The 21856-nt window shown below is 46.8% G+C and overlaps 1 protein-coding gene across 4 annotated transcripts in view; it reads right to left on the reverse strand.

Moving 5' to 3' along the window:
* pom121 (POM121 transmembrane nucleoporin) overlaps positions 1–21856 on the reverse strand; it is a 105453-nt gene that overhangs the window by 57807 nt on the left and 25790 nt on the right. For all 4 annotated transcript variants that reach the window (XM_072469311.1, XM_072469313.1, XM_072469312.1 and 1 more), the window contains exons 3-7: positions 19123–19272; positions 11763–11843; positions 7361–7532; positions 1851–1948; positions 722–801 (exon numbers count right to left, since the gene is read on the reverse strand). In XM_072469311.1, the coding sequence (XP_072325412.1) occupies positions 722–801; positions 1851–1948; positions 7361–7532; positions 11763–11843; positions 19123–19272 (581 nt within the window). The remainder of the gene's footprint in view (positions 1–721; positions 802–1850; positions 1949–7360; positions 7533–11762; positions 11844–19122; positions 19273–21856) is intronic.

Below are 21856 nucleotides of genomic sequence, written 5' to 3' on the forward strand. Positions count from 1 at the left end.
ATCTTCATGCAAGATTTGTAATGTTGCTTTTAATGCTCAATCTTAATTACTTGTCAGCCTTGCTCGTTTTGTTGGCCCTTACTAACCGTAGGTATTTATCATCCTGCATGCTCAGCATTGTTCTTTTAAAGGTCTTTCACGGAAATGGTTATGAACATCTGCCCCTAATCTACTTCACAGTCTCCTCAACTGGGTTCAAGAATAATAGGACACTGGACATTCTTGCTGATTTGTTGACAATCCTGCACATTTTCTTTTAAAAATGTACAGGATAGGTGAATTGGCCACAAATTGGCAATTTAGCCCCTTAATTGGAAAATTGGAAAATAAATCGGGTATTCTAAACTTATAAAAAGTTCACCTAGAACTCAACAGCTGGAATTGCTCAAAGTACAGCCAAAGTTTGGAACAAGATATGCAAATGAACATTTGAACTTCAGGTGGACAGAACAGAAATATTCCAGTCATCACTGAAAGATAGTAACAACACTGATGATGATGGTGTGTAAGTCTGTTGTGCAACCTGTACAGAAAAAGGCAAAGAGAGTACAACAGACACCGCTAGTTGGGGCTATGTCAATGATACAAGATACATGCTTGCCTCAAAATTTACAAAACAATGTCAAGTACCTGAAATTGCAAGTGAAACATTTGGTTCCACCAGCTTGTCCCTACATATCCTTCTATTCCTGATTATTCTGCAATGTCATTCGATTCTTACCTTCTTCCACAGGTTGCTCTTTGTCTACCCTGTCCACCTTAACTGGAGTAGAAGCATCTGATCTTTGTACTTCCTCCTCTCTGTGGATAAACATCAAAAGAATTTATTCCTCCTCAATTCAAGAAATGAATACTTAAGATTTTGCTTTGCAGCATAATAACTTCCCTTCCTGCAAGGTACAGTTCAAAAGGTGCCAGATACCTTCTGGCATTGCACCAAAATAATCACTTTCCTACATTAAGGCGCCACGAGCCAAATTCTGCCCTCTCCTAACAAGCGGGTGTTTTCCAACTGGGGTCACTGAACTAGCTGTGATAAGCCTCTGATTGAGTTTCTCTCCCCGGACAGAGATCATTTGCAACACTCATTTGCACTGGTCCAAGAACAATTATCGTGGCAGAGGATTGATCCTAGGAGCTGCTAGTATATATATGGATGAATCACATAGTATCTTTGTTGACTGAGCAGCAAGGGGAACAACAGGAGAATTCTGCCAGTCTAATCCAACAGCCAAATATGAAAAATGTAAAAGTCAGTGCCTGACTGGTACAATGAGCTGAACTGGGCGCAAAAATATTATGGTACTGTAGTTTATGATGATACTGGACTAGCAAGAGTCCATGTTCAAGTTCCACTCTGGCAAGATGTGAAATTTAATTCACCAGATTTGCTCATGCGGATTAGCATAGGCCAACAGACCATGAAATCTGTAAAATTGAACTAACTGATTCATGAACAATGCTCCCTCTAAGCTGCGCGGTCAGGCAACACCCCAAAAGTTCCCTTGTAGGCCGTACAAAGGTCAGCCCCTTTAAGTTACTGTGCGTGTGCAATCATGAATGAATGATGGCCTAAGATCCACCATTACATTCTCAGGGCAACTAAGAATAGGCAATATATGCAGCCTTGGTTTTACCCACAACTCAACAAGAGCATTTTTGAATTTACATCAGTTACACAGCTTAGCAGAGTGGAATACAATACTGATCATAAACATCTTTGCAACTGTATCCCTGATTATCAGAAGTATTACCGGGAGTGGGTGCTTGTGCTAGTTCAACAGGTACATGTGGATAATTCGATGACATTTACTTCAGTCAGGCACATTTTCAGGACCACAGTTAGTTACCTTATTTTCTTGCCTGGTCTCTCAGGTGTTTGAGAACGTGAAGATGCAGGGCTCGAGAGTGGGGATGCATTCCGTACAGAGGGATAATTCTTAAAACCCTGCAGGTTAACAAAGAAATTCAGTCAGCTTTTATCTACAGAGAGGTACACAGCAATGAGCTACTGCACTGAAGAAAGCATGAAAAAATCCAGCATTGAAGAGCTTAAGGCACATATCGACCATTGGCACCAAGTGTTTTTTAAAAGATCTGAAATTTGCTCACACTTCTGGTCATGTTTCCATTATACGTTTGTGATGAATGGAGAATTTCAAATATATTATATTAAATGTATTTGGTGCAGCAGGGGTTAAAAGCCTGGGCTCATGTGTGTATGACTACTGCACTAGTGTTTTTTTAAATCCTGGTTTGCAAGGCAGCTAGACCTTTTGGGAGCCAGAGGTGTAATTAAAGCATTGCAAAAGTTTGGGCTAATGGATTGTTATTTGGAATGAAGAGGGTTCCCTGGGGAGTACATAGTTTTAGACATCGTGTTTCAGCTTGGTAAGATGATGTAACAAATGGGAGGCATTTTGCAGAAAAACGGTATAGTTGTTGGGATGTGAACAGAAATCAAGCATCTGCTCTCCATACAGTTCAGTTAAAGATCTGTCTGTGGACAAACTGGCAGTTTCTTTCCAAGCAGCTCAGTTAGTTTTGTGGCTGGAAGGCAAGCAGGAACAAGCTTCTGATGATATTCTGCATGGTTCTAACAGGGTCAGGTCCCTTTCTTGAAAGCAGTCTCCAAAGATCTCTCTTTCTCAAAGTAGAGTATCTAAACATCTGTGTACAGCAAGTATTCCTAAGTGGTAACTGTATTTAAAAATGGATTGGGGTCGGAGATGGTTCTGTTGTTTGAGTAGGAGTAAAGATAGCAGTTAAGAGTTATTGTGCCACTGTATTGCTGAGCATTGTTTAAGGAGTAATTGTAAGCTATTTTCTTGTGTTTTAATACGGTGTTAATAACGTTTGTTTTAATATACCATATCCCTGTTTTGCGTGGAATCAGTCCTGGAGCAAGGCATCCTTTCCTCAGACTTACAAAATTATATTAAATATTGGGGTTTCTGTCCAGTATCCTCGACAGTGTTGGGATCTGGTCCGGGATCGTAATACAATCCTACGACAGAGTTATAATAGAAACGTCCTAGGTAAACTTCAAACATGGCCATTGTACCCTCCTGCCAGTAACAGTGCTGCAAAAAGGGGAAGTAATGAGCACTTAACAGTGTATTTCAGTCTAAAGATGCATATTTCCCCCCCCCCCATTTTTCATTACTGGATTTTGAATTGTTTTCACCCAACATAGTCAGGCTTGTGATAGGATTGCATCCTAGTTTAACCTGTGTGTACACAAAGAAAAATAGATTGTAAAATAGTTGCATTTCTTACAGAAATATTTGTTCATCGTGTATCATGAAATCCAAATGTCAGCAAAGCAGGAGGAAGGAAAGAAGAATCACAGGACATCATTCAACCTTTTAGGGGAGTGGGATGAATCAGATTGCTCTTCAAAAGAGCCAGTACAGATTTAATGTGTTGAGTGGTCTCCTTCTGTGCTGAACTATTCTATGATTCTAGATGAAGAAAAAATAGACTTTGTAAAGTTGGTAAAAGAGGTGAAGGCCAGTCCATCTGGGATAGGAAGAGTTTTACAGTCAATGGACTACAGTCAATGGACTACTGCTCAGTATCATTCGCGACTCCTCAGATACAAAGCAGTCCATTACCAAATGCAGCAAGACCTGGACAATATCCAGGCTGGGGCTCACAAATGGCAAGGAACATTCGCGTCACATAAGTCAGCTCCTGACACCCCAAATCCTCTCCACCACCTACAAGGGACATACCTGGATGAGTGAAACTCCAACAACACCAGGAAGGACAAAGAGCCTGCTTATTTGGCACTCAATCCACAAAGATTAATTCCCTTCACCACAGATGAACAATGGCAGCAGTGTGTACTATCTACATGATACACTGCAGGGACTCATTAAGACTCCTTAAACAGCACCTTCCAAACCGATGACTACTCCAATTTGGAAGGACATGGGCAGTGGACCTATGGTAACACCACCACCTGAAAGTTCCTCTCCAAACCAATCACCACCCTGACTTGGAAATATACCGTCGTTCCTTCACTGGGTCAAATCCTGGAACACCCTCCCCAACAGCTGTGGGTATCCCTAAACCCCTTGGGCTGCAACAGTTCAAGATGGCAACTCATCACTACCTTCACAAGAGAAATTAGGGATAGGCAACAAATGATGGCCTAGGCAGCCTTGTACACATCCCATGAAGGAACAGAAAAAAAGTACCGCACGAATGTGGTGACCTACAGTGCAAACTGAGGCAAGCACGATATTATGTAGTATGTACATCTACATGGTGGCACAGTGGTTAGCACTGCGACCTCACAGCTCCAGGGTATCAGGTTCAATTCTAGCCTCGGGTTACCTGTCTGTGCGGAGTCTGCACTTTCTTCCCATTTCTGCGTGGGTTTCCTCCCACTGTCCAAAGAAGTGCAGGTTTGGTGGATTGGCCATACTAAATTGCCCTTAGTGTCCAAAAAGGTTGGGTGGGGTTATTGGCTTACGGGGATAAGGTGCAGGTGTAGGCTTAAGTAGGATGCTCTTTCCAAGGGCTGGGGCAGACTCGATGGACCGAATGGCCTCCTTCTGCACTGTAAATTCCATGACATAAAAACAATTAATGAATAATATGGGGAGACTAAAACCAGAGGACACAGTTTAAGAATACGAGGACTCCCTTTAAAGAGGGATATGAGAAAAACTTTTCTTTCAGAAGATCCTTGGCTGTGGAATTTTCTTCCCCAGAAACTAATGGAAGCTGGATTACTGAACTTATTCACGGTTGAGTTAGACAGATTTTTGATGGACAAAGGAGTCACGGGTTATACAGCGCAGATAGGAAAGGAGTTGAGATCACAACCAGATCACCCACTATCTTACTGAATGGCAGAGCAGGTTCTCCAATTCCTATGTTTCTAACCTACTTGAGTTTCGAAACCATTTCTCAAATAAAATATAAAATAAATGTACAGAAAATTTCCAACATCCCACCATGTTTGAACAGCAAACAACAAAGTTAGTATTCAGTTACACTTAATGTTCCTAAATTTGCTAAATGCAACCAGGAAAGGTTGCATCAGATTGGAAAGTAGCAAATGTGATCTCTCTATTCAAGAAGGGAGGCAGGCAGAAAACAGAACTCTCGGTCAGTTAGCTTAACATCTATAATAGCGAAGGTGCTGGAATCAATCATTGAGGAAGTTATAGCTGGACGTTCAAAAAGCCCACGGTAATCGGGAAGAGTTAGCATGTTTTAGGAAAGGGAAATTATATTTAATCAATTTAATGGACTAACAATCACTGTGGTTAAAGGGGAGCCTGTAGATGAACTGTACTTGGATTTCCAGAAGGCATTTTACAAGGTGCCACATCAAAGGTTATTGTGGAAAGTAAAAGCTCATGGTGTAGCGGTTAACATATTGAAATGGATAGATGACTGGGGGGGGTTGAGCCTCCCGAATCTGATGTACAATTAGTGGGCAGCGAATGCAGAGAAGGTTCAGGAATGGAACAGGGAGGTGGAGGCGTTGTGGGCAAGCTCATGTAGGGGTCGGGGTTGCGGGCACCGGCAATGGCACCGTTCTTGATGGCCCCAGAGGAGTATTCGCTGAGTCCAGTAGTGGCGGCCACGCCAAAGATTTAGAGGCAATTTTGGCAGCATTTTCGATTGGGAGCGGCAGGGACCGTAAGGGGATTAGGGAGATGAAGGATCTGTTTCTGGGAGGGCAGTTTGCGAGCTTGGAGCAGCTGAATGAGAGGTTTGTGTTGGAGTGGGGGAGAGTTTCCTGTACATGCAGGTATGGGAGTCTGCGAGGAAGGTTTCCCCGACCTTCCCGATAGTGCCCTCCTCTTCGTTGCTGGAAGGGGTGCTGTCAGTTGGGGACGGGGGGGTGGGGTTTGAGAGGGACGCAGTCTCATTGCAGAAACAACCAGGAGGCCATTCGAGCCTGCTCCACCATTCGTCACGATTCGATTTATGGCAGTATTTTGGAGGTGGATAAGGTGTCCATGAAAAGGGTTATGGCTAAATGGGAGGATGAGCTGGGGGAGCGCTGGAGGAGGGATTGTGGTGTGAGGTGCTGTGGAGGGTGAATGCCTCAACTTTGTGTGGGAGGCTGGGGCAGATACAATTGAAGGTGATGAGCAGGGCGCACCTAACAAAGTCAAGGATGAGCCTGCTGTTTGAGGGGGTGGAGGATGTTTAAGAGCAATGTGGGAGGGCCCTGCGAACCAGATGTTTTGGTCCTGCCCGAAGCTGGAAAGGTTTTGGAAGGCCGTTTTCAGCACAATATTGGGGGTTGTACATGTTGATGTGGAGGATGTCGGACCGGCTGGGGTTGCAGAAGGATGCAGGGGCAGATATCTTAGCCTTTGCCTCACTGATTGCTCGTAGGCGGGTCTTGTTGGGGTAAAGGCCAGCTTCTCTGCTTGTGCCTTGGCGTGGCGGGGGACCTGCTGGACCTTAGTGGGGGGGGCTGGGACTACGCAGAGAAAAGGACAAAGAAGGTTGCGGATGGATTTGGATAGGTTCAGTGAATGGGCAAAAATTTGACAGATTTTGTAGTATAATGTGGGGAAATGTGAAATTGTTCACTTTGGCAGGGAGAATAAAAAAGCGGAGTATTACCTAAACAGAAAATGGTTGCTGAATTCCGAGGTGCAGACGGATTTGGATGTTCTCGTGCACAAGTCACAAAAAAGGTGTGCAGCGAGAGTGAATAATTATGACGGCTAATAGAACATTATTCTTTATTCTGAGAGGAATCAAACATAAAGGTCATACTTTTTACTCAAGTTATACAGGGCGTTGGTGAGACTGCATTTTGAACACGGGTGTGCAGCTTTGGCCTCCTTATTTAAGGACGGACGGAAACGCATTGAACGCGGTTCAGCAGAGGTTTACAAGATTGATACCTGGAACAAATGGATTGTCTTAGGAGGAAAGGTTGGAATAATTGGGCTTGTTTCGACTGAAATTGAGAAAAATGAGGGGTGATTTGATTGAAGTATACAAGATCCTGAAGAGTCTTGACAATATGAACGTGGAAAGGATGCTTCCTTACGTAGAGGAGTCCAGGACTAGGGTGTACTGTTTTAAAATTAGGGGTTGCTCTTTTAAGACAGAGATGCGGATTTTATTTTTTCTGAGGGTTGTGCAACTTTGAAACTCTCTGCCTCAGAAGGTGGGATCATTGAACACTTTTAAGGTAGAGATAGATTTATGTTTGGCATAGGAACCAAAAGCTATCGGTGCTGAATGAGAATGTGGTATTTGAAACACAAACAAATCAGCCATGAATACAGAGCAAGCTCGAGGGATGAATGGCTTACTTCTACTCCCATTTCGCATGTTCGTACTACATATTCCACTGTACACTAACCTGAACATGACCTCGGGTCGAACTATAAGAACTGAAAATGGGATTGCGAGGGGAACTGTGCTTCCCACCCACGCATGTGCTGTTCAGTGAACTGATGGAGGATGTTCGCGACCTTTTCGAGATGGGGTCATCTGAACACTGGGAATTAGTGCTCCTCTTTAGGGTTCCAGGTCTAGAAAACAGGAAAAAAGTGAAATCAAAACTGGGAGAATGATGTGGCCTTTGTTTTGCTAGAGTTGCCTTTTTAAAAAAATAATCCATTACGAGTTTATTTTCAATATCCTACGTATCAAGTTCTAAAGTACACTGTATCTATTTTTTGCAAACGTTTGTTCTTGTTCCAATATTCTGTTCAGCCTTTTGTCAATGCACTGTCTCTTGCAAGGGTACATATCCACAAATAGCATGGAGATCTGGTGCTCCACCAAGAGGAATTTCTCAATGTAACCTGTATAACCTACAAGATTACAGGAATCCCACCAACTGAGTTGGTCCTATTTCCACTAGATAATGACCCTAATCACAGAATTGCCTCAACATAGGAGGCCATATCTGCACCGGCTTTCCAACTCAGCACCCCACCACTTTTGCCCCGTAACTCTGTACGTACTTCCTTTTCAAATAGTCTAACCCCCTTTTAAATGTTTCAATTGAGCATGCCTGCACAACACCAACAGGCATTCCAAACACAACCACTCGCTGCATGAAAAGGCTTTCCCTCATATCACTTTTGCTGTTGTTACTAATTATTTAAATCTGTGCCCTCTCGTTCTCAATCCTTTCACATGTAGCAACACAATTTCTCCCTTTCTACTCTGTCCAAACCCCTCATGATTTTAAATACCTCTATCAAATCTCCCCTCAGCCTCCTTTTCTCCAAGGAAAACAGCCCCATTGTCTCCAATCTATCTTCATTACTGAAGTTCCTCAACCCTGAAACGATTCTCATTAATATTTTCTGTGTCCTCTCTGATGACTTCACATCCTTCCTAAAGTGCAGCACCCAGAACTGGACACACTATTCCAGATGAGGAAAAACTAGGAACTTACCTTGCTCTTGTACTCTGTGCCCCTATTAATAAAGCCCAGAATGCTGTGAGCGTTATTAACCACACTCTAAACCTGTCCTGTCATCTTCAATGACTTCTGCATATATACACCCAGGTCCCTTTACTCATCCAAACCTTTATTTTATATTTTCTCTCCAAGTCCTATCTTCAAAAGGTTTCTCTGCATTGAATTCCATCTGCCACTTGTATGCTCATTCCACCAACTTGTTTATGTCTTTTGAAGTTCGACACCATCATGCTCAGTTCACAATGCTTCCAAGTTTCATATTGTCTGTAAACTTTGAAATTGTTCTCCTGTACACCAAGATCTTGGTCATTGGTAACTATCAGGATAAGCAAGGGTCCCAACACTGACTGACCCCGGAGAACTCCACTACATAAAACATGTTTGATTCCTGCTGCTCGGTCAATCCATGCTGCTACTGCCCCTTTATTCCTTGAGCCATAACGTTACTCACACTCTGTTGTGCGGCACTGTATTAATGGCCTTTTGGAAGTCCATGCACACCACATCAACAGCATTGTCCTCGTCCATCCTCTGTTACTTCTTCAAAAATCTCCAGCAGGTTAGTTAAACATAATTTCCATTTAAGAAATCCAGGCTGGTTTTCCTTAGTTAACCTGCATTTGTCCATGTGGCCATTAATTTTGTTCAGAATTACTTTTTCTAATGGAAAGGATAAGCCATGCAGATAACTTCCATCAGTGTTACTGAACAAATGAGGGGCACAGAAGCAAATTACAATGCTACAACGGTTAGTGAATCTTGGCAATCAAGGTTTAGAACTTGGAAACCTCTGGGACTACACAGCAATATTGACTATTCATATAGCAAGCCATATAGGAGACAACTCGAGAACATTCATTGTCTTCAGGATATTCTATTCAAAGGCAGAAATCGAAAACCTTTTCGCCATATGCAGTACTTGCTTTGATTTCAAACGTGACTGAACAAGCAGAGTCAGATTTGTTTCGACCAAAAATGGAAAATGTCTGGGAAAAAGCCAGTACAACAATTTACACTGTACTGAATAATGATTTGTTAAAGTAAGCCATGCCATTTTCCTATTGGTGCTCAGAGGTTGAGAGACGAGAGAGATTGAACACTCTGAAAGAAGAGGGGAGTGAACATGACCATAAGGGTAGAAAATAAGGTCAGGAAAGTCAACTCCAGGCAGAGTTAGTGTATATTGTTACTTATTCTTTCATGGAATGCAGGCAAGGCCAGCATTTGGTGCTCATCCCTAATTGCCCTTGAACGGAGTGGCTGCAATACCATTTCAGGGGGCAGTTAAGAGTCAACTGCATTGCTGTGGATCTGGTAGCCGCATGTGGGCCAGACGGGTTAAGGACGGCAGGTCTCCTTCCCTAAAAGACATGAGTGGGTTTTTACTACAATGTACCTTGGTTTCATGGTCACCATTGCAGAGACTACCTTTTAATTCCAGATTTTATGGAGTGAATTTAAATTCCACCAGCTGCCATAGTGAGATTTGAACCCCATGCCCCCAAAAGGATTAGCCAGGGGCTCTGGTTTACTAGCCTAGTGACATTCCCATTACACCACCGTCTTCCTCGCATATATCAAGGTAAAAGAAATGATAATTCGACAACATGGCCCAACAATGATGAGAAACAAAGACCTTGCGAGCTGCTAAAGTAATTCAGCGATTTTACCTGAAAAGGCAGGTTTTTTTCCATTGCATGGGCAGTTTCTACGTTTACAACAACAGTTGCAGCTAACTGTTCCTCAATTTTCGAATCTTCCCAAAGAAAGATACCAGGGGAGGTGCCAACAGTCCAGCAAAGTCAACACCTTATAGGAATGGGAAGCCAGAGGTGCAAACCCATGCCCTAGTACTTGGCGGCACGGTATTTTAGATTTTCAGCAAGGCATTAGCAAGGCTGAGCTGCCCGAGAGTACAGAAAATAACTACTGTGCAAAGAAGCTTCACACACAGCCATTAAAACCTGCTTAGATTTAGGGAGCAGAAGGAAAACTTAAAAACATGAAGATTAACAAGAAGCACTGGTGTGTACCAGCCATTTCAAAGATTTGCAAAGAAAGGGTGCACAATCCTGATCTTTACTCTGTAATCAAGTTGAAAAGCATTCATGTTGTCCAGTATTGCATGGGTTCTGGGTGGGTGTGGCAAAAGTGATTTCAAAGGTGGTGGGGGTCCAGGTCGAACCAGGCTGGGGGTTGGCTATATTTGGGGTTGCAGATGAGCCGGGAGTGCAGGAGGCGAGAGAGGCCCATGTTTTGGCCTTTGCGTCCCTAGTAGCCCGGCGAAGGATTCTACTTATGTGGAAAGAAGCTAAACCCCCGGGCGTGGAGGCCTGGATAAACGACATGGCAGGGTTTATAAAATTGGAGCGGATAAAGTACGCACTAAGAGGTTCGGCTCAAGGGTTCACCAGGCGGTGGCAACCGATCCTTGACTACCTCGCAGAACGATAAGGGAAATGGAGAAGGTAGCAGCAGCAACCCGGGGGGGGGGGGGGGGCACGCGGGCACTCAGGGGTTTCATATAGTTGTTTATATATTAGTTATTTATACTGGCGTGTGGGACTTTATTGTATTGGAGAGTTATTATTTTGTTGTTGGCAGTTGCCGTTTAGTTAATATATTATTTATTTGTTAAAAAAAAACGGTCATTATTATTTATATTGTTTTAAAGCTGTAAAAAAGGGAAAATCCTGTATTGTTCTTGTTTGACCGAAAAAAAATTTGAATAAAATATATATATTTTTAAAAACAGAAAAGCATTCATGTGATGATAACAGATGGGACAACCATTTTATGCCAGCACATCGAGGAGTCGCTGACCAAGGGCGGCATGGTGGCACAGTGGATAGCACAGCTGCCTCACGGCACCGAGGACCTGGGTTCGATCCCGGCCCACTGTCCGTGTGGATTTTGCACACTCTCCCCATGTCTGCATGGGTCGCACCCCCACAACCCAAAAAGATGTGCAGGGTAGGTGAATTGGCCACGCTAAATTGTCCTTTAATTGGAAAAAAAAAGAATTGGATACTCTAAATTTATTCTTTTAAAAATAGGACTCCCTGACCGTCACAAAAGTCATAAAATTGCACTGGATAAAAAGTTACTGGAATGGCAGATACTCATTCATTCCAGATATTGACCAGATGCAAGTGATTGAATAAAAGTGGAACACAGTATAGTTCCATTAGTAATAAAACTATCCGGAATGGCATCTTGAAATTCTGTCTCAAAAATAGCAATGGGTGTAAGTTCAGCTGTCAGGACCAGTTTATTAAGCACCCATTCACGGCATCATTCCGGTCATTTCTGCCCCACAACTTACTTTGGAATCAAAGAAGCCGGAGCTCCATTGGCCAATAGGGGTTCAAATGCAGAGTGACCACTTCCACTGCTGTCATGGCGCCTGGAAACAAAAAGCAACAAGTTAGGATAACATTACAAGACTTGATTGGAACTTGATATCTGCTATCAAAGGCATGGAGTTCATTTTACCCCACACTTGAGAAATGTATGGGACTTCACAGGAGAGTCACTGACACCAAGTTTGGAAATTAGTTTATTTAACAGAATTAGCTTCTCTCTCTCAGATTTGGATTTACAAAGTTAAATTTTGGCTTTGTTCAACCACAGCGGAATTCTTAGATGCATATGTATTATCAAAGATATACATTTCGATACAGAGTCACTTGAGGTGTACATTTTTTCTTCGAATTTACAGTGCAGAAGGAGGCCATTCAGCCCATCGAGTCTGCACCGGCTCTTGGAAAGAGCACCCTACCCAGGCCCACACCCCCACCCTATCCCCATAACCCAGTAACCCCACCCAACACTGAGGGAAATTTTGGACACTAAGGGCAATTTAGCATGGCCAATCCACCTAACCTGCACACCTTTGGACTGTGGGAAGAACCCAGAGGAAACCCACACGCACACGGGGAGAGTGTGGAGACTCCGCAAGGACAGTGACCCAAGCCGGGAATCGAACCTGGAGCTGTGAAGCAATTGTGCTAACCACTATGCTACTGTGCTGCCCACATCTACTGAGCGAACTGGCAAACTGCATGAAAAATATTGAGAGGAACTCATGGTCTTTCATGAGCTTTTTGTTTAAAACCAAAATGGTAGAAATAAGGTGGTCTTTACTGGATGCTGCATTTGTAGCACCTTTGACAACAGCGTTACCTGAAATCGAGGGGAATGTGGTCACTTGGATACAGAGATGCCAAGTGGTCGGGGAATTAAGGAAAAGGAATTCTCTCGGACGAAGACAATATGATTCGCTATTTTTGACAGAGTTGAAGATGCTTCAATTTAAAGCCTTAGGATTGGCATGTCCTTTTCCTGCCTGTCAATTTCACATGACACCATTCACCAAATAAGACGGAATGAATTTTGTGCATACCAGTTTGGACTACGCAAGATCAAGTCTACTTTCATAGAAGTTGAGATCACAATTTGCCAATTCCACACCCCCCCCCCCACCCCCCCACCCCCCTTCCCTGAAACTGAACTGTTGAGTACGATTCCATATGTGGCGACTGCTTATGAAATGATCCAAGCGGTCTTCCAGTTGCAGCTATGCTGAGCTAAGTCGCACATTCGGCAGCTCCCGCCAGAGACTGAATTTTGGGCTCTTTTTAAGGGCCCCGGCAGCATTTGTTCGACGGTTCCCAGTGTGGGAAGGTGACAGTATGATTTCCCCGGCACTGTATGGATTGGACCAGGAGTGGAGCGGTGAAAAAAGTAATTTTGGTGCAGCAAAAAGTGCGAGGGAGGAAAAACAAGATGGCGGCGGGTGGAGACCAGGCAGCGTGGGCGCAGTGGTCACAAGAGCAGCAGGAGTTTCTTAAGCACTGGTTCACGGAATTGAAAGCAGAGCTGCTGGAGCCGATGAAGGCTTCGATCGACAAGCTGGTCGAGACCCAGGCCCAAGGGGCGGCGATCCGGGAGGTGTGGCAGAAGGCCTCGGAGAATGAGGACGAGATATTGGGCCTGGCGGTGAAGGTGGAGGCGCAGCATAAGAAATGGCAGGAGAAGTTAGAGGACATGGAGAATCAGTTGAGGAGGAAGAACCTGCGGATTCTGGGTCTCCCGGAGGGAGAGGAGGGGTCGGGTGCTGGAGCATATGTGGTCATGATGCTGAACATGTTGATGGGCGCGGGTGCCTTCCCGAGGCCCCTGGAGCTGGATGGGGCTCACCGAGTCCTGGCGAGGAGGCCCAAGTCTAATGAACTGCCGCGGCTGGTATCGGTGCAGTTTCACCGCTTGGTGGACAGGGAGTGTGTCCTCAGATGGGCAAAAAAGGAGCGGAGCAGCAGGTGGGAGAATGCAGAGGTCCATTTATACCAGGACTGGAGCGCGGAGGTGGCCAAGAAGAGGGCTGGGTCCAATCGGGCTAATGCGGTTCTGCATCGGAAGGGGGTGAAATTTGGGATGCTGCAGCCGGCGCGACTGTGGGTCACGTTTAAGGACCGGCACCATTACCGGAGGAGGCGTGGACCTTTATTAGGGGCTGTTTAGCATACTGGGCTAAATCGCTGGCTTTGAAAGCAGACCAAGGCAGGCCAGCAGCATGGTTCAATTCCTGTAACAGCCTCCCCGAACAGGTGCCGGAATGTGGCGACTAGGGGCTTTTCACAGTAACTTCATTGAAGCCTACTTGTGACAATAAGCGATTTTCATTTTCATTTCATTTCAGGCCGAAAAGTTGGACACGGACTGAGGGTCGGTTGTGAGGGGAAATCGCGGGAGGCTCTTGTGATTACTGTGCTTTGGGGGATGTTCTGTTCTGTATTGTTTCCTTGGGTGCTGGGTGGGGTAGGGTGAAATGGTTCGAAGTAGGGGTTGTGCGAGTGTGGGCGTCGGTGGTTGGAAGGACGGGGCCCCGTTGCGGGGGGGGGGGGGAGGAGAGAGGGGAAGCCCGAGGTGGGGGAGCTGGGATTAGGCCGCAAAAGGGAGCTGTGCCAGAGAGGGCGGGGCCGGTTTGATGGAACGCGCGGGCTTTTTCCCACGCTAGGGAAGGGGGTGGGGCCCGGGGGAAAGGGGGGGGGGGGGCAGGAGGGGTGGTGGGGGAGGAGAGACTACCACACTTGGGGGGGTTGATGGAGTACCCGGGGTCAGCAGGAGTCAGCTGACTTACGGGAGTGCTATGGGGGGAGCAACGCAGTGTGGAGAACCTAGTTTGGGGGGGGGGGGGGACACTGGGTTGCTGCTGCATTGGCCAAAGGAAAGCTGGAGCTCGGAGAGAGAGTCGGGGCAGGGGTCTGCTGCTGGGGGAAATGGAGAGTGCGGGCACGTGGCTGGCCTAGAAAAGGAGATGGTTAATCAGTGGCTGATAACTTGGAATATGAGGCGCCTGAACGGGCCGGTCAAGAGGGCCCGTGTGTTCGCGCACCTGAAGGGACTGAGGGCAGATGTGGTTATGCTCCAGGAGACACATTTGAGGGTGGCAGATCAGGTGAGGCTGAGAAAGGGGTGGGGTAGGGCAGGTTTTCCACTCGGCGTTGGACGCAAAGAATCGAGGGGTGGTGATTTTGGTGGGGAACATCGTGGCAGACAATGGTGGTAGGTATGTGATGGTGAGTGGTAAGCTGCAGGGGGTGCGGGTGGTATTAGTGAATGGATATGCCCCGAATTGGGACGATGCCGGATTTATGCGGCGCATGTTGGGCCGGATTCCAGACCTGGAGGCAGGGAGCTTCAACACGGTATTGGATCCAGCATTGGACCGCTCCAGGTCCAGGACGGGTAAGAGGCCGGCGGCGGCCAAAGTGCTGAGGGGGTTTATGGACCAGATGGGAGGAATGGACCCATGGAGGTTTGTCAGGCCGGGGGCCAGGGAACTTTCTTTTTTTCCCCCCCATGTCCATAAAGCCTACTCCCGGATAGACTTCTTTGTTATGAGCAGGACACGAATCCAGAGGGTGGAGGACACGGAGTATTCGGCCATAGCCATCTCAGACCATGCCCCGCATTGGGTGGAGCTGGAGCTAAGGGAGGAGAGGGACCAGCGCCCACTGTGGCGCCTGGATGTGGGCTTGCTGGCAGATGAGGTGGTGAGTGGGCAGATCCGGGGGTACATTGAAAGCTATCTAGAGGCTAATGATAATGGGGAGGTGCAGGTGGGGGTGGTCTGGGAGGTGTTGAAGATGGTGATTAGGGGAGAGCTAATCTCCACTAGGACTCACAAGGAGAAGGAGGAGAGAGGGGGAGAGAATGGTGGGGGAGATTTTAAGGGTGGATAGGAGGTATGCAGGGGTCCCTGAGGAGGGACGACTCAAGGAGCGATGAAGCCTTCAGGCCGAGTTCGACCTGTTGACCACCAAGAAGGCAGAGGTGCAGTGGAGGAAAGTGCAAGGGGTGGTGTATGAGTACGGGGAGAAGGCTAGCCGGATGTTGACACACCAGCTTCGGAAGCGAGGGAGATTGGGGGAGTTAGGGATAAAGGGGGGAACACGTTGCGGATTGCGGTGGGAATAAATGGGGTATTTAGAGACTTTTATGAGGGGCTGTATAGGTCTGAGCCCCCGACCGGGCGGGGGGGTGTGGAGAGAGATTTTGGATCGGCTGAGGTTCCCGAGGGTGGAGGAGGAGCAGGTGGCTGGGCTTGGGGCACCGGGAGGGCTGGAGGAGCTGACAAAGGGGATGGGGAGTATGCAGGCGGGGAAGGCACCAGGGCCAGATGTGTTCCCAGTAGAATTTTACCGGAAGTATATGGACCTGCTGGGCCCTCTATTAGTGAGGACTTTCAATGAGGCAAGGGAAGGGGGGGGGGCCCTACCCCCGGCGCTGTCCAGGGCGTTGATCTCGCTGATCTTGAAGCGGGACAAGGACCCATTACAGTGTGGGTCGTATAGGCCAATCTCTCTCAACGTGGGCGCGAAGGTGTTGGCTACAGAATTGAGGACAGCATCCCGGGGGTGATCCACTAGGACCAGACGAGTTTTGTTAAGGGAAGGCAGCTGAATACCAATGTGCGGAGGCTCCTTAACGTAATCATGATGCCTGCAGTGGAGGGGGAAGCGGACATAGTGGCGGCGATGGACGCGGAGAAGGCCTTCGATAGGGTGGAGTGGGGGTACCTTTGGGAAGTGTTGAGGAGGTTTGGGTTCGGGGAGGGGTTCATTAGTTGGGTTAGACTACTTTATGAAGCCCCGGTAGCGAGTGTGGCCATGAATCGGAGGAGGTCGGAATACTTTCAGCTGTACCGGGGGACAAGGCAGGGGTGCCCCCTATCCCCTTGCTATTTGCATTGGCAATTGAGCCTTTGGCTATGGCTCTAAGGGAGCCCAGGAACTGGAGGGGGCTGGTCCGTGGGGGGAGAGGAACACCGGGTATCGTTGTATGCCGATGACCTGTTACTGTATGTGGCGGACCCAGTGGGGGGGGGGGGGGGGGGAGAGATGCCGGAGGTGATGCAGATCCTCAGGGAGTTTGGGGTCTTTTCCGGGTACAAGCTCAACGTGGGGAAGAGTGAGCTCTTCGTGGTACACCCAGGGGACCAGGGAAGGGGTATAGACGAGCTTCCATTTAAGAGGGCGGAAAGGAGTTTTCGGTACCTGGGGATCCAGGTGGCCAGGAGCTGGGGCGCCCTACACAAGTTCAACTTGACGCGACTGGTGGAGCAGATGGAGGAGGAGTTTAAAAGGTGGGATATGCTGCCACTCTCCCTGGCGGGTAGGGTGCAGTCGGTGAAAAATAGAGTGCTCCGGAGGTTCCTTTTTGTATTCCAGTGCCTCCCCATCCTGATCCCGAAGGCATTTTTTAAGCGGGTCAGCAGGAGCATCATGGGATTCGTGTGGGCGAAAAAGACCCCGAGGGTGAGAAGGGTGTTTCTGGAGCGGAGTAGGGACAGAGGAGGGTTAGCGTTACCTAATCTGTGTGGGTATTATTGGATTGCCAAATGTGGCGATGATACGCAAGTGGGTAATGGAGGGGCAGGGGATGGCGTGGAAGAGGCTGGAGACGGCGTCCTGTGTGGGCACGAGTCTGGGAGCGCTGGTGAATGCACCGCTGCTTCTCCCGCCTACTAGGTACACCACGAGTCCGGTGGTGGCGGCGACGTTGAAAATTTGGGGGCAGTGGAGACGCCACAGGGGTGAGGTAGAGGCTTCGGTTTGGTCCCCGATCCGGGAGAACCATCGGTTCATCCCGGGGAGAATGGATGGAGGGTTCCTGAGCTGGCACAGGGCAGGAATTAGAAGAATGGGGGACCTGATTTTAGATGGGACGTTTGCGAGCCTTGGGGCGCTGGAGGAAATATTTCGGGCCTCCCCCGGAAATGCCTTCAGGTACATGCAGGTAAGGGCGTTTGTAAGACGGCAGGTGAGCGGGTTCCCGCTGCTTCCAGCACGCAGGATGCAGGATAGGGTGCTCTCGGGGGTGTGGGTTGGAGAGGGCAGGGCCTCGGCGATCTACCAGGAGATGCAGGAGGAGGTGGAGGCCTCGGTGGAGGAGCTAAAGGATAAATGGGAGGAGGAGCTTGGGGAGAAGATAGAGGGTTCGTGGGCGGATGCCTTGGGTAGGGTCAATTCTTCCGCCTCTTGCGCCAGGCTTAGCCTGATACAATTTAAGATTCTTCACAGAGCGCATATGACAGGGGCGAGGCTGAGCAGGTTCTTTGGGGTGGAAGACAGGTGTGGGAGGTGCTCAGGGAGCCCAGCAAATCACAACCGTATGTTCTGGGCGTGCCCGGTGCTGGATGGGTTCTGGATGGGTATTGCAAGTACAGTGTCTAAGGTGGTGAACACCCGGGTTAAGCCGAGCTGGGGGTTAGCACTATTTGGGGTATCGGACGAGCCGGGAGTGCAGGAGGTGAAACAGGCCGGTATTCTGGCCTTTGCGTCCCTGGTAGCCCAGCGGAGGATTCTGCTACAGGGAAAGATGCGAGGCCCCCAAGCGTGGAAGACTGGGTCAGCGACATGGCAGGATTCATTAAATTGGAGAGAGTAAAATTTGCCTTGAGAGGGTCTGTGCAAGGGTTCTTCAGGCGGTGGCAACCGTTCCGAGACTTTCTAGCAGGGCGTTAGGAGGTTGTCAGCAGCAGCAGCAACCCAGAAGGGGGGGGGGGGGGGGGGGGGGGGTGTACTTTGTGTTTTCTACTGTGTTTATTATTGCTTAATGGGGGGCTCGTATATTGGGGGAATTCGTGATGCAATTGTAAGATGTTTATTTATGTGTTCTTAGTTTTTCTTTTTTCTGTAAGGGGGTGTTTGTTGAAAATGTAAAAATTTGAATAAAATTATTATTTTTAAAAAAATGAAATGATCCAAGTGGCCAGTTAGCTTTTACCAGTTCTTGGGAAAATAAATTAATGATAAATGTCTGTCCTTAGACAACATCCATGTCCCAGCAGGAGATTGGGGGTAGGTGGAGGAATTACCTGAATGGCCAACCAGAGAAGTAATTGTGGCCTTTCTTCTCACCCAGATCAAGTGTCACCCCCAACTTCACTGAGCTCTATAACAATTCATTCAAAATGAAAACTGAGCAACACACATTACTTTAAGTAAAATACATCTTCATTGGACCTTTTCAGTTATGTCCATTATCATTGCAGGTAAAAAAAAGCATGATTTCTTCCTACCTCATATCTCGAGCATTCCCTCCAGCACCCTCCTAAATCCCCTTTTCTCAACCCACCGCGATAGCCAATCAGAATCATAACTAACCAACACACATACCTGCGCTTATTTTCTCGTTCAGATATCAAATTTCTTTCCGCATCATCTTCAACCATTCTCTTCCGGCTTTCCTTGAGTGCACTCAACACAGTTGCTTTAGAGCAGGGATCAATCAGAGGAGATACAGCAGGGGATATCATGTAGTCAAACCTGGGAAGTCAACAGGATTTAAATACATGTCACAGATGTCATGGAAATTTGCGAATTATTTCGCCTGTCACATATCAAATGCAGACGGTATGTAAATGAATACACTGTCAGCAATGTGGAATAAAAATAGCAAATCACGATCAGCACCAAGAGAAAAGGAAAGATTATGCCATTGCAGGAATGCCCTTTCATCAGATCTTAAGACTAAGAGAGAAAGGCACAACAGTGAAGCTGGGAAGAAAGGACAGAGAGAATTTAGGATACATTTCTACACACAAAAGGTGGGTGGAAATTTAGAAGTCACCTCCGCAATAGACAACTGATGCTAAATTTACTATTAATTTAAAATCTTTGTTAACCAAAGTGGAGTAAAGGCGGGGACAAGGCGTTGAGTCACAAATCAACCAGGATCTCATGCGACAAAATGAACTATTTCTGTTTCCACGTTCCAATCTCTGCACTAGTTCCTTTGTACTGATTGAACATAGTGCAGAAGGGGGCCATTTGGCCCATCAAGTCTGCACCGACTCACTTAATCCCTCACTTCCACCCAATCCCCGTAACCCAATAACCCTATCTAACATTTTTGGGCACTAAGGGCAATTCATCATGGCCAATCCACCTAACCTGCACATCTTTGGACTGTGGGAGGAAACCGGAGCATCCGGAGGAAACACACGCAGACACGGGGAGAACGTACAGACTCCGCACAGACAGTGACCCAGCAGGGAATTGAACCTGGGACCCTGGAGCTGTGAAGCCACAGTGCTAACCACTGTGCTACCGTGCTGATTGTAGCTTCATAAGCCACGACTGAACTATTCTCACCTTTTTTTGCTTTGATGCTACAAAGAGAATATTTGCTTCAGAAAATGGTTAAATTATCCGATGGCAGCAACTTGATATTTGTTACTTTGAATCGAAAATAACCTAATTAAGCAGTGAAAATCTGCTGTCAGGGAAGGCAGGAGCAAGTAACGGCGGATTTATTTATTCATGTATATAAATTTTGTCTGTGGGCAGCACGGTGGTACAGTGGTTAGCATTGCTGCTTCATGGTGCCGAGGTCCCAGGTTCGATCCCGGCTCTGTGTCACTGACCATGTGGAGATGGCACATTCTCCCCATGTCTGCGTGGGTTTCACCCCCACAACCCAAAGATGTGCAGGGTAGATGGATTGGCCACGCTAACTTGCCCCTTAATTGGAAAAAATGAATTGGGTACTCTAAATTTATATTGAAAAAAAAATGTTGTCTACATAATCCAATACGAATATATCCACGGATGTAGACCTAAGGTCAGCCCACAGCCTCACAAATGCATCCACTAGCCACAAAGAGCTCCAAGCCCCGTGACTGAGTAGCCAGGACTCCCATTCTTGATTATCTGGAACCAACTCCTGCAAAATGCACATCAACATCAGTTTCAGCTGCAAGGTGCACCGTGGTCAATGTCAATGAGTCTGTCTAAACTAACAGGTAAGAGTGAATTAGAATTAATGGGGAACAAAGGAGGGGCTGGGAGAAAATCTCTCATCTTAATAAGCATCAATATTCAATCAACACTCGATAAGTTTCGCAAAGGTTCAACTGATTGCGTAACAGCTGAGCCACAAAGCCAACAAGTACCCTGGGTTTGATTTCAATCTACCACCATTTGACATATACTTTCAGCTCAGATTGAGAAAGAATAATATACTGGCATTGGCATTTTGCTGCTTCGTCATTATGTGCTTTTGTGATTCAGTGATGTTGCTTCTACCCACAAAAGAGGCAACATTCAGATGCTGTTATATTCCTTTGTGCAGCTAGACAAAAATCTTTTATCATTTAAACAGTGCCCCTCACTCATTTCAGCCAGAGCAGAAACATGAACCCTACAAGTGACCTTTGACTGTGAACTATGCAAGGGAAAGAAACAGGTAAAAGAAACACCATTCCCGACTGCGATCAGTGTTTGTGTGGGGACAGGCTCAGATGTGATGATCAGATGTGATGACAGTCAGTCTATTAGCCTGTGAACACTTTGGTGTTTAGGTTAGCACACAACTAATGGTCCCTTAGGCAAGGTTATCGGGAAGAAACAACTCTGAAAACACACCCCAAGCGGATACCTTTGAGCAACAGGACAGGTTTAAGAAATCCGTAGTCATTAAGTAGCATGGGCACAGTGCTTTTAGATGCACAGTTTTTACATGATGCTGAAAAGTGACGAGGCACGGTCAAGCTCTGCCATGTGGAGTTTGCACGTTATCCCTGTTTCTGCGTGGGTCTCACCCCCACAATCCAAAAAGGTGTGCAGGGGGTAGGTGAATTGGCCACGCTAAATTGCCCCTTAATTGGAAAAAAAAGAATTGGGTACTCAATTTTTATTATTTTTTTTAAAAAGGGGAATCCGAAATCTGCTCCGCGGAAATAGTGACAAGACGGCACAGGATCAAACGAGAAAGGGTGACTGGAGACAATTGTCAGGAAGGAATTCTTCATGCAACAAGTACTTAACATATAGAAAAAACTTCAGGGTGGATTAGTGGAGGTAAGGACACTGGTATCACATTTACAGTGGAAGGAAGAATGGACTTGGA

The sequence above is a fragment of the Scyliorhinus torazame genome, chromosome 12 (genome assembly GCF_047496885.1).
Source record: "Scyliorhinus torazame isolate Kashiwa2021f chromosome 12, sScyTor2.1, whole genome shotgun sequence".
NCBI lineage: Eukaryota > Metazoa > Chordata > Chondrichthyes > Carcharhiniformes > Scyliorhinidae > Scyliorhinus > Scyliorhinus torazame.